Source organism: Eriocheir sinensis, chromosome 63 (genome assembly GCF_024679095.1).
Source record: "Eriocheir sinensis breed Jianghai 21 chromosome 63, ASM2467909v1, whole genome shotgun sequence".
Classification (NCBI taxonomy): Eukaryota; Metazoa; Arthropoda; class Malacostraca; order Decapoda; family Varunidae; genus Eriocheir; species Eriocheir sinensis.
The window spans coordinates 4,175,078-4,188,668 of NC_066571.1; the positions used below are offsets into that span (position 1 = coordinate 4,175,078).

Consider the following 13,591-nt stretch of genomic DNA (forward strand, 5'->3'; position numbering starts at 1 on the left):
TGCTCCTCCATGTATCTCAACCTTTTGTAGTCACTGCTTCTTATCATCCTCTCCAACTCTATTTTCTAGAGTAATGAGTTGTAGATAACAAATAGAAATGAAATTGTTTAAAACTCCAAAAGTATAAGTACACACTAGACGCTTCCCAAAGAGGTACATAAGAAACACTGCATGGGTTAATTATGATCTTTCGCTAATGTCTGATGATGGTGACTGGAGCCTGAGCAGGGGGACGAAGATAGTGACAGTGTAGGCGCCACAGGTCTTCACACAAGTAGAGTCAGCTGGTGGGGAGAGGAGGAGGCAGCTCAGCTGATAAAACATACATATGCACATACATGACCATGTGCTGCCACAATTGTCCATAAAATACAAATATAGCTTTGTATGTAAATCAATAGACAGAGATTGCATCATGATGTACATATCCAGTCAGATCATACCACCAACCAGAAGCCAGTTGGAAGTTTGATGCATGGGTTGAAATGTTTGTGTCAAAATGGCAGAGACTTGAAATGGTGGACAGGTGTGTGTATTTACAAATGTCAAAATAATAAATGTTAAATAATGAACAATTGAATAACGGGTTTCCTGTGATAGAACAGTTTCAAATTAATATTTGCATGGAGGGGTCAAAGGGATTGCAGACTACTCTGATATCAATCCAGACCCTAGGAATGTATTTGCAACAAATTGCTAAAGATGTATCTAAACTTGTAATTTATGGTAACTGTCCTTGAGAGCATGTGAAGCACTTGTTTTAAACACAAGAATGTAGTAAATAAGAATCACTGAATATTGTAAATGAAGAAGAGCTTTAGCTCTCATCTGAGTATTTGTGTGTAGGGCATCTATAGTCTTTTGGAATTAATTTCACATTTTATGAATTAGAATCTTTATTGGTTGTGAAAGAATGATCCACGAAAGTAAATAACACAAGAATCCCTTACTGAATGAGCTTTTATTTTACAGTAGGCTGGATGAGAATGAATTGGGCATGATGATGGTGGACCATGGATCTGTGGACCAGCTGCTAGTGGACCAGGAGACAGAGGAGAGCTTCCGCAGAGACCACCGTACCACCTCCTCCACCACCACTTCAGGGCCATAGCCTCCATTCCCTTCTCTTTGGGAGGGAGAATGACTCGGAAGGGAAAGAGGAGGTAACCAATGGAGCCACAACTCCCACAGCAGCTGGTATTTTTGTTTTACTGATCACCTGAAGCTGCCACCCACCTGCGGGTTGTACAGTAAGCAGCTGTCGAACTCCTTTCCCGGTAAGCCCTCTGTGTTGGTGCCTCTGGTGGGTGCAGGAGTGACTCTGGTGCTGTGGTGGCAGCAAGCCAGCTATATCCTGAGAAGGTGGTGATATTGGTGACGTGTCATTTGAGCTCCTTCCAATACCAGCTCTTTTTGCAAGTAGACTGTATTCTAAAAAGGTAATTTTTTCCATCTTGTAGCAAGGAGAATCATTCATTCTTGAAGTGATAACGGTGCTTATTTTCCCCAATGCAATAACTTTTGACTACAAAATTAATTGTCGCTTGAGGCGTCCCTTGCTAGGTGGTGTCACTTTTACCTTATACTGTTAATAATGTTTCTCTTCTTATTTCTGTATGCTGCCAGTCATTTCTGTGTGCATAAGTTTAGAATTGTACTTCAGAGACACCCTAAAGGAAACTAGAAAACACTGTCTGCATTCACACACACACACACACACACACACACACACACACACACACACACTGCTCCAGTAGCTCAATCGGTTAGAGTGCCGCGCTGCAAGGTTTCACGGCCAAACAGGCAGCGGTTCAAGCCCCGCTCAGGCCGGATTCTTTCCGTCGACTAGGAGTGGTTGCTGTCCCCCCCTTGAGCAAGGGGGATGGGGTGTGTGGTGTGTGAGGTCCTGGCAGTACCCAGAGATCGACAATAATGACCACTTGCTCATGTCGTGAGGGTACCTTCTGGCGAAAGCGAGTCCAACTCGTGATTAGGCTGTAGTAAATTACACACATACACACAGCTGCTTGCACCAACACACTGTTTACACATTTAGTAAGAAATCATATAAAAATAGATTTTCAGCTTTTCTGGTCTTTGGGCTTCTTTGTCCTAATATTTCACAGTAGTTGTGATTCTCTTGAGAAAATTTTTCATACTTCTACTTGACCCAGTTTGAAGACAAGTTATCATTTTAGGATACTCATGTCTAGTGAGTGGTGATAACAGTACTAGTTGGTACTAAACTTGCTGACACCAGTCCTCCAGATCACCCTGGCTCAGCCTGGCAGTGGTAAGGCCCTGGGGTGGAATAGTTCCCCTTGTACACAACAGGTTTATGCTTTATTGGGAATGAACTGTACTTAATGGCCAATGCTCTCATTGATAAACTTTGTTTTAAGTGATATCAAAATCTTAGTGAATATATTTGCCTCTCTGTGGCCATATTTCTGAATTTGGATAGAATAATCCCCTGATTTTTTCAGATATGTGTTATAATCAAAATATTGTTAAAGTTTTGTAATTTTGTCTTTTCTCCATTAATTTTGGAGGAGCTAAGTACAATGAAATATGTTTGAGTGGTTTTTGTGATGTTCACAATGCTTTGGAACACATCACTTGCTTAGCCATTGTCGTAACCTATTTCTAAATTTCATTGAAAATATCTTTAGTTATTTTACTTGTGTTTTCAAATGAGCTCTTGTATGTTGACATGTGGGCTGAGGTGATGATGCCCTGGGGAGGAAATGACTTTTCAGAATGTATACATTCAACATTAACACCAATGAAGAGCTGCTCCTGGAGGCCACTGGCTAAGCAAAGTCATCAGGCTCGTTATCACCTACCCAAATTCAGTCTGTACCTAAGGTTGTAGCTCTCTTGAAATGCAAGTGTTTCAGCTGTTACTAGCACATCACTTTTAATCCTCAGATACTTATTCCTGTTCCTCACAAACACCGCACTGTCAAGAAGAGGCTTTTTGTGTAGCTCCCTTGCAACTCCCAAGTACCAGCTGGTCAACAATGAGGCCATTCGGCCACCAGTCACTATGGTTACTTTTAGCAAGGTGCCGCCGGTGTGTTGGGTGCTGTAGCTTTCACCTTCTCCTGTTAGAATTACTCTCAAGCTTTGGTGGCAACTTGACTCCATATTGTCATGTTTATCAATTTCTTCACTGTCTTCATGTATTTGAATGTGAAAGTTCTTAGTGTCTTATCACTGTGTTGACATTAAGTGTTAACTTACAATCATTCAAATATTTATAAAAGAAAACAGATCTCATGCAAGCCCCAGCCAGAAGCAGATTCACTAACAGAAAAATTGTTTAGTGAAACATTAGTGTGGCAGAATTATCTTGTGAACTTGGTTAACTCCCAGAAAAAAATCCATAGGAAGACAATGAATGCATAGACATTTGTCCCATATACAGAGAAATATGATTTTCCATGGAGCTGTGGTATTAGCTGTTTGTGTTCCCTTGTGATTGAGGTCATGTTCCTCATGGTTATATATATATAAATATATATATTCTTTTTTCCCTCCTCCCAAAGGTTTATACATCTTATGAGGGAGAAGTGAATCCCAGGCTGTGGTATGTGCTGTCTGAGGGTCCGTGGGTAGCTTTGCTGTCCCAGAACTATAACGAGGTGTGTGGCGAGTGCAAGGGAATGGCACCACGTGTGTTCTGCTTCTCCTCCAATACCTTACACTTGGGTGTTCCCATGCCCTCCTCCCTCACCCAGCAGAGGGCAGGGGAGGCAGTAGGTAGTCCTGCTGTAGACCTTCCCCAGCATTGTTGTTGATCAGGAAGTTTTATTGTCCATTGGTTGTTATAAAGTGACACTAGCACAAGAAATCTATATTAATTTTAAGCATGATAAGTACAAATTTCAGTAGATGTATATATTCCAGAGAAATACTATATAGATTATACTGTGTAGTGTGAGGAGGTGGTGGTGACCATGACCAATATCTTCTGCTGTGATGAGTGGTGGTGTCGAGTATTGTTCTTTTCTGTTCCCCACTGTGAGACCTTCGAGCACAGTACTGTACTACCTGCAGCACACATTGCATTGATTCAGCCTTGGCTGTAGATATTTCCTTTATTTGGTTTTATACCCTTTCTTCTTCAGATTTGAGCTTTTTATATATAAACTCCTCACCCATGCTGGTAACACAGAGGATGGCAGACAGGCAAGGTGGTACACATCACCTTCCCAAACTTCAGTATTAATGCGAGTGAAGCAGCGGAAGGCATTAACCCAAGAGATACCAAGTTTATATTAGGCTTAGGAATGTAAATGCTCTTAGATTCTTTTTATATTGTACATAAGAGAATTAGATAAGATAGTTGGGTTGTGTTTTGGGGTATGCATGTGTGCCTACTTGCATATGTATGCATGTATTCCAGTTTATTAGTGTATCTGTTTTTGTATGCAGTATGGATGAATGTTTTGCAGTACTGTAGCTACATTTAATTAGGTTGCCTCGTAATGAGCAACAGACCTTGACCTGCAACAAAAGCCAAATGCATTAAGTAAAGTTTAATACATCCTTCTGCATTAAACAAGAGAATCCCAAACTATTTCTCCTCATGATTAAGTATGTATTCTTAAGTCTAAAAAAATTGATCTTTTAATGTAATAAATTTTCAATTTATTAGAAAATGAAACTTTCATTAAAGTACAAATAGTAAAGTTCTTTTTCTGATTGTCCAGTAATGGAGCAATTAGAGAAAATATTTCAGCAATCTGGAGTTTCAGCGACATTGGATGTACTTTGTTTAGTGATAATTTTCTTGTAACTTTGCTGAATAATTTTACATAGACCTGCTTATGGATGCAGGTTCAACAGTTCTGTAAAAAAAAAAAACACAAACAAAACATATAAAGGGAAGAATATTCTTAGTTTTCATAAAGTGGCAAAGAAATATGAAACAAAATCTCATCTTGTCTAGCAGCCACTTACCAGCCAGCTGTGATCGTAAGGCCCATTTGACCACTCAGTTGGCTGCATGATTTTATTATATTTCTTCATTTATTTATTATCATTTTTCTTTGCATGTAGTTTATATGTTGAATACAGTAGCATTGGATAATGATGGGATCTACTAACAATATTTTGGCTAACAATGATAAAATCCAGTTTGGGTAATGATGGATTTAACATTAAGTCCACCTTCCAGCTCATTTCTCGTTCATGTGTTTACCATACGGTTGGCAAGACTGCGGTAGTCTTAGCATGCATCAGAGCATTTGTGTTATGCTCTTACCAGAGCTACTAAAGCTACAGGCTGTTATGTAATACTTATGCCAAATTTATAGTTACTCTTGTGGAACTTGAGGAATTTTACATTTATGATGAATTTCCAAAACTTACACATTAAAATGAATTAACTACATGAATTTTCACCTAATGGCCATCCCTTTGGAATGAATTTGGATTGTTTAACTAAGACCCTATTGTATTTGGTTAGGTTCAGAGTTTTATAAATAAGATTAAAATTTAAAATATATTTTCCCCTCTGCTACAAGGTAATTGTGACTTCATGCTTTTTTTACTTCAGTTTTTTTCCCCAAATTTTGACAGTATTTGTAGCATACAGTGAAGAATTTTTATACCTTACAGTGTTTTCATAAACCTTAATAAATGAACTTTTAAACAGAAGAAAATAAAGTAAATCACACAAGGTCAGTTATCCTATATTCAATTATATTATTGAACAGTAAGGCTCAGCTACTGAGACCAGATGAGAACTTTACTCAAGTGATGAAAGTTACACTATTCAAATATTTACTAACATTTTGTTAATCAAGTATGAATACTAATGCATCTTAAGAACACTTTTGCATTTAACTCATAATCCTGCCTTCTCTCTGTCAGTATGGAAGAGAGAACTGCTCCTTGTAGACTCCCATTCCAGACAAGACCCCCACTCCATTCCCCTCCATTACCACCCACATAATAATCCTGTACCACACTTGTGTATGTCCCTGGAGTTTAGTACTATGATATGCATTCATACTGGAATTGTTTTGCCATTTTATTTCAATTTTCAGTATTTAATCATGTTTTTAGTGTGTGTGTGTGTGTGTGTAAAGGTATGAATTTAGTTTTGAAAGGCATATTGATTAGAAGTGAATTTTTCCTTTTTTTTTTTTTTTTTACACATCATCCTTCTTAATATCATCACTATTTTGTAAATTATGAGTGCATGGAAAGAGGGAAAAAAAGGCACCAGTCATTTCTGTACTTCTCTCCATTTAAAGATATCAGATTGCCTAAATTATGAATAAAATTTAATATATAATAATATATATATATATATATATATATATATATATATATATATATATATATATATATATATATATATATATATATATATATATATATATATATATATATGAATAACAAATTATTTCAACTAAATATTGTTGTGCCTTTCCTTTCAAGATTGGCTAAAGTGTTTAATTTTTGTAACTTTTTTATCCAGTTGAATTTGGCACAAGCCTGAGGTTCCTGCCCATGCAGAGGGGAGGGTGCGAGCCTGCATGAACCTAGGACAAAAGTACAAAATTCATCCACATGACAATTCAGATTACAATACCTATGCTCAACTTGAAGCTGGATGTGAATTTTGGAGGCTAACGTTTTTTTCTTTTACAGTCTTTTTCAGTATACTTTACAACAGTACTTCTAGCTACTTATTTTTTGTTTGTTTTTTGTTTTGGCAAGTAGATGAATAATGATATTGTTCTACACAAATCAGGCTTGCACCATAGCTACTAGTGTAGCATTGGTAGAGGATCCGTGTACTTATGAGGGAGTTGTCTTAAAATCAAAATTGTCTTCTATAGCCCCATATTTTTCTCTTATGTAATCTACATCACCATAATAGCTGAGTCTCCTCACCCCAGAGCCCAGCACAAGATGCAGTTCAAACTTGTCCTCACATTTATAACTTCCATGTAAAGCTACAAATTAAAACTTATAGCTTTATCTTAAATTTAACTTCCTGTAAAGGCTCATTTTATGTTAAGATTTTTATATATTGCTGTCCTCTGCACTTATCTAAATCCTTCTTAAGCATCAAGTAGATACTAGTATGTAGAAAATACCTGTATGGTGCTTCCCACACCTGTGTGATGAACAGGTGAGGGTGCCGAGGGGGCAATGCTGTACGTAGAGGCTAAGGACACTGCACAATCATAACACACGTGGTGGCCATCAGGGGTGAGTGACAGTGGCAGGGAGTGGGAAAGAGTAGCTCTCCATATTTTGTAAACTTACATGAAATTTTCAGCAAGAACAAGTGTTTTTATGTCTGTAACACTGATGCTTCTACAGTTTCAAGAAATTAATTCATAGTTATAAATGACACCAGAATTACATACTTTAAATTCTGGCCGTCATAAAACACAGTTTCAAGTTCACATAGTTTAACTATGTTTGAATTGTCTCTGTGTTGGCTTATGACATTTGGAAATCACAATATTTACCTCTCTGGTTGATGTATGAAGTGTGTATATGAAAGATATTTTTTTATTTTTTTAATGTTGATAGATCTACGAGAGTTAATGTATCATTATTATCTTTGTTATTATCTTTGTTATTATCATTATTATTATTATTATTTTTATATACATATATATATATCAGAATTTTGAATTTGTTTGGTCCCATTTAAGATGGAAGGGCAAATGAAAGAAAAAACCTGTTACTGATTTTCATACTGGGTTGAGAATTTTGTCACTGGCTGCTTGTTATTAGTCTGTCAACAGACAATGATCTCTTTTACATACTAGAAGCACATTTTATTGTGGTCAAGTTGGTGGCAATGTTCAACAAGGGTCATAGTGTGTGTGACCCTTTCTAGTTCCTTTCAAATTTTCATGATAATTAGCTTGTATTCTCATGAATGGCTGACCACATTTCCATCATTTCTTTCGATGAGAGGTTTTAAGACACTGTTTAGGTCTGTGAGTATTCATATGGAATTTTATGTAAAGCATATATATATTTTTTGTGTGTTTGTGTGAGAGAGATAGAGTGTGTGTGTGTGTGTGTGTAAGCAAGGGACAATCCTCACCTTCATGTGTTCTAGGTGACTTTCAGGGAAGTGGTGTGAAGTTGATTAATTTCTAAATTTACTCAGTGCCGTATATTAACTTAAGGGTTATCTTATTTTGTCTTACAAAACATTTTTGATAAATTGCTACTTGTGTATAACTATAATTTACCATTACTGGTCTTGGTGAGGAGCATTTTAAACCTATGCCAGCATCAAGAAAGGCTGGATATGTGCTGTTAAGACAAAGTTTGACCCACATCTTCCCATAGAAACCCCTGTTGTAGTGGAGGCTATGGCTGCTGGACCAAACTACCTATTGGGCATTATGTGACTGGATTGTTGTCTTTACCAGTGTTTCTTACACGGCTAGTCATGCTGTTCTAATTTTGCATTGCTTTAAGTCTCATCATGGATACAGAAGCTGCACTGTGATTCACCAGCTTTGTGACTTGGCTTTTTCAGTCCAGTGTGAGTGAAAATGTGACTGACTACTGCTTAGTAAAACCAAAGAGCCACACAGAGCCATAGACCTCTTGTAATGTCCACGCCACACTCTGCCTCCCTTCTTGTGTCCACCCTCAGTCGTGTTCAGTATTTTGTTGGTGGCGAAGGCATCCTTTGCAAATTATTTTTCTTTTAAATATATAAGAAGTGTGAAAGATGTCTGAATCCATCGCAAAAATCCAGCAAGATTCACCAATAATTACACTAGGAGGTCATATATATATAAATATAAATACATAAGATATAGAATGATACAGCCAGGCTTTAGATGTCCCCCTCCCCCATATGTGTGTGTGCAATGTCATGGTGGTGTGACAACTGTCCCCTCGTCAGGCATGGTTTTGTATTTTCCTTCATGTAGGGAGTGATGCTTAGGTGACAGTGGCGAGGTGATTGGTGCCACCCCACCCAGGTAGAGTAAGATAATGACTGTAGTGTAGAGTAGATTCTCTAATGATCATTTTGTTCAGACATCTTTTGACATATTTGCAAATTTTATTGTTATGTCATTTTCAATAAAGATTTTCTTGTATTTTATTGAAATCATATTTTTACAGCACTGGGGGAGTTAAATTAGTCGGCAATGCTTTAGTTCCAACTGGACTTCTTCCTGAAGTATCATGCATGTGTGGACTTTTGGAGTTATGCCTAATCCTGAGGGCAGGCTGGTATGCCTTCCCATATGTTTGCCACATGTGGTGTCCCTGTAAGACAGGCAGACAGGAGTTAACCCTCACAGCGTCAGCGTCGTACATGTACTACACAGGCTGAGTCACCTTCCCAGCGTCGGCGTCGTACATATACGACGCGACAATTTACGACACACACCGTGACTCAGATGTCATTTTTGACACTTTTCATGACTTAAACCTGTTTTTTCAGCATTTCTGACATAATGGGAGAAAAAAAAAATTTGAAAAGTGCCGACGCTGGGGGGGGTCACGGGTGGGAAATGTTCCGACGCCATGGGGGTTAAGCAGGTTCAGCGATGCTGTAGTTGTATGCTGTGGCCAGCAACACACCTCTTTGGTCCCATATTTCAGCTGAGACAGGCAGCCTCTCCTGGTTCTGAGAGGTCAATCAGCTAGTCTGCATGACCATGAGCCAAGCAGCCACCACTATGTCAGGTGACTGCAAATACTCTCCTGCTACCCCTGGGGCTGTGGGGCTCATAAGCCCAACAAGCCTTCCCTTGTAGGGATTTGTGGTGGGTTGGGGGTTGGGAGAGTGATTTTAAACATCCATATATATGGCATTCAATACTTTTAAAGGTCTGGTCGGGGCAAGAGAGCACCCCTGCCCCAAACACACCCATCCCCTTTTCTTTGGGGACCACCAGGTTGGTGCAGAGGCAGCACAAGCTCATTGAGCTAGGCGGTTAACCTCCACCAGACTATGTCTGGGTGCCTGGAGCATCCTGAGCCTCTCAAAGGATTAGCAGCTATCCCATGTCAGATGAACTCAGGAGGTTGAGAGTGAGATTTGAGAGACAAGGGTACCTTGTAATGGAGAAATCAGTAGTGGGGATTGTACTTACTACTGGTCAGGCCAGAGCAACAGTGCTCATCGCAGGGGAGTAGCTGTAGTCATCTTTTGTTGGGGTTACTGGTTGATGAACATTTAATGCTGAAGAGGTTGAAGCACACCTTGGGCTTCATATCTTATTTCAGCGCATGTGTGAACTTGAGGAGAAAGGGATGTTCTATGCCTTGGAATCAAGCTATCAAAAAATCCTTCGAGCTGGTCAAACTGCATTGCCAAGAGGGGCTACATGCCAAATTACAGCCTTCTAGAGGCAATAGCAATGCCACACTAGACAAAAACGGCAAAGTGTCTGGAGTTTGTCAAAATCGCTCTCAAAAGGGTTTACGTTTTGAGCTCTAGCGACGAAACTACTGGGAGTAGGGAAATGTTATACATCATATTGGAAAGCACATTGGTAGGGCTAAATTATTTGTTAAATAAGTTTTTTGAAATTCTCAAAAAATGAGTGGGTTTCAAGGTTGGGAACTTAAAGTTTTTTTTTTCAGTCGTTTTTGTGCAAATTTATTAATTTTTTACCCTTTCGAGTCGGTTTTTGAGCACGGTCGCTTATTAAGATTAAATTAAAAAACGATTGATACCAAAAACATTTATGTAGCTCCAGAAATAAGGGAGTTGTGGTGATTCGCACCAAAGCGGTTGATTTTCCAAAATTCGCGGCTTAATGACAAGGGCACCGCAAAATCAAGAGTCCATTACTTGAGATGTCACTGTCTAGTATCATGATAGGTACTACATAGTTAGGAATTTCACATGCTTTAATTTTCATCACTTTAAACGATATGATTCATATTACTTTGAATACAAGTATATATTACTTAGTATACAGTATAGCCTTTGGTACCGCGGACGCATACAATACAGGTTTAGTAACTTCAGCGCGGGATTGGCGGAGCCCCTCCACTCGCCTCATTTGCCTGCCTCAGTCAGTCAGACAGTCGCCCCACAACGGGGCACGCTGGCAGGGCTGCCTAAATGTACGGCAATTAAGGTAAAGCTAACCTAGCTGAGTCAACTAGACCTCACAAGGCGCCTCCTCCCTCGCCCCTTGTCGAAACTCGGGGGTGGGTGTTAACACTTGGATTAACCATGCACTGTTGCCCCGCCGCGCCGTATAGGGTTAATATGCGCTTCCGTGGTGCAGTGGTCAGCACATCTGGCTACGAATCTATGGACACCTTTTTTCAGGACAGCACTGATTGCTTTTTTTTCTTCTTCCCTTCCATTGTGGAACGAGTAGTGGGTCTTTTTTTTCTTAACATTTGATATTGCCCTTTAGCTGCTGGAATTGTTATATATATAAAAAAAAAAAAAAAAAAATCAGCGCACAGGTATCGGTACAGTCAAAATTATGGTATTGGTACATCCCTAAAGGGGATGCCCACATAACAAATGGCTGAGGCATGCTGATCAATCCTTGGAGGGGCTTGGGATGGGAAGGGAGGATGCATGGAGGCTTACTCAGAGAGACCTTCAGGAGTGGAGGCAGCAGGTGAGTGAAATAATGCGGCTCCTGACGTATGCTTCCCATTAATTAGTTCTCAGTTAGCAGGGGCAGTGGGCTTTTTCTTTATATAGTTGTGCCCTCAAGCTACATCCTATGCTGTAAAAAAATATATATTATGGGTCATATTGATCAGAATATTTTGGACTTCTCACCTGTCTTCGTTAATTACCTGTTTTAATAAGATGAATTTTTCATGTCATGTCTCCATGATCAATGGCACCATTTTGAATACCATGAAATTCCGAGGCATTCCAGTCATATTCCATTATAGTCTATCGAATCTAACTTGAGCCTTTAGGCACGGCTCCCCTGAGCCGCACTCTTGCCACATCACCCCATCACTCTCCTCAGAGGAGCTTGCTATCTCTCTCTCTCTCTCTCTTATTTACATTATATATAATATATTTTGCTTGGCTGTCCAGGACGCGAGAGTGAGACCTACACGAGTCTTCCGTGGTGGCGGATGGGTGAATGGTACGGCCTGGCGCCTGTTGCCAAGGTCCCTCAGGCGGCACCGTCGCATGAGCCACGTTGCCAAGTGAAATGGAAGGTTTACAGAGTCGTCTTTCTCTCAAATCCCAAGCCATTCATAACACCATGCAGTCGTCTGATGAATATATATATATATATATATATATATATATATATATATATATATATATATATATATATATATATATATATATATATATATATTCCATAAATAGATAACATACAGACTAACAAAGAGACAGATCGCCATGCGCAGGTCACCGCTAGATGTGTAAACAATGGGGCGTTCTCCGGGCCAAGCCACAGGGCTCAAGTAAGATTCAATAGACTAAAGTTACATCACCATATACTGACTGACAGCATGACACTAACTGAAAAAATTGATGACAAGTGTTGCCATATGAGTGAGAGGTAAATTTTCATTAACTTTTCATAAAGCATCCAGTACATATGGTATGAAGTTGAGGAAATGCAACATATGTACCAAAAACTTCAGGTGTGAACTGTTCCATTATTCTAGTAAGAGGTTTAGTGATGCTGAAGCACACCTTTTAATAGCAGGAAAATTAAAAGCTCATTAAACTCATTCTACACATAAAGCAATATAAAAGCAACCAATACTTTAAATTTTTGTCTGCATAAACACACACAGTGCACAATTTGGTTCCATTCAGCTGCCTCAAAAATGTTTCCTGGCAGTCACACCACCACCCTGAGTGCAACACACAAACACTTCCAAGTTGCCCTCCGGAGGCTTTCTATGCCCAAGAGCACATGGGTTCACACCATCCCTTGCCAGATGCTTACCTGCAATGGTACATGCACTATTTACTTAACAATGAACACTGCAAATCAAATGTTCAAAGCAGAGAGGAAAACAACACGACTAAAAATGCTAAAGTAACAGGAAGTTACTTCAACATCCTCAGTCTTACACACAGCCATAGTGTGGAAATGCTGTGCGTCCTTTGACTGGGCCAAACAAATGCCCATTGCACCATTCTATGAATAAATAGATCACACCACAGTAAGTAGCAAAGGACAGTGCAAACCCAAGAGTTCCCAAATGTGAAAAGTTGATAAGTCAAGAAAAGAACTCTGTTAGTGCATTATGGAGTGACAGAGTGGTTGCCACCAAACAGCTGATGCAACCAAGAGGGAACATTTTGTGCCCCACATGGAACAATGCTAAAAAAAAAATCGGAAAACTACTAAGGATGGCTGCCCCAGTATCACTACTCAAAATGCATTTTTTAAACTTCAAATTCTTTGTTTTATATTTCCCTGCCCTCTCAGAACACAACCACATCTAATATTCTCATTTCTCATGGAAATATTAAATTTAATATAGAAAGAAAAAAATTGCATAAAACACTACTTTTAAAAATTTAAAGATCTTGCACATGAAGAAGCTTGATGCTAAGCTTATAAACACCGTTACTAATTTATAGGTCACCTGATTGAGAGAAGTG

The 13,591-nt window shown here is 39.0% G+C and overlaps 1 protein-coding gene across 6 annotated transcripts in view; it reads left to right on the top strand.

The window, feature by feature from the left end:
• Positions 1 to 9,115, top strand: part of LOC126986875 (putative uncharacterized protein DDB_G0291608) — a 53,674-nt gene extending 44,559 nt beyond the window's left edge. For 4 of the 6 annotated variants that reach the window (XM_050843346.1, XM_050843347.1, XM_050843344.1 and 1 more), the window contains one exon: positions 973 to 9,115. In XM_050843346.1, coding sequence (XP_050699303.1) covers positions 973 to 1,111 — 139 coding nt within the window. In that variant the 3' untranslated portion in view covers positions 1,112 to 9,115. The remainder of the gene's footprint in view (positions 1 to 972) is intronic. The other 2 variants (XR_007740013.1, XR_007740014.1) reach the window with 2 other exon arrangements.
• The last annotated feature ends 4,476 nt before the right edge of the window (positions 9,116 to 13,591 follow it).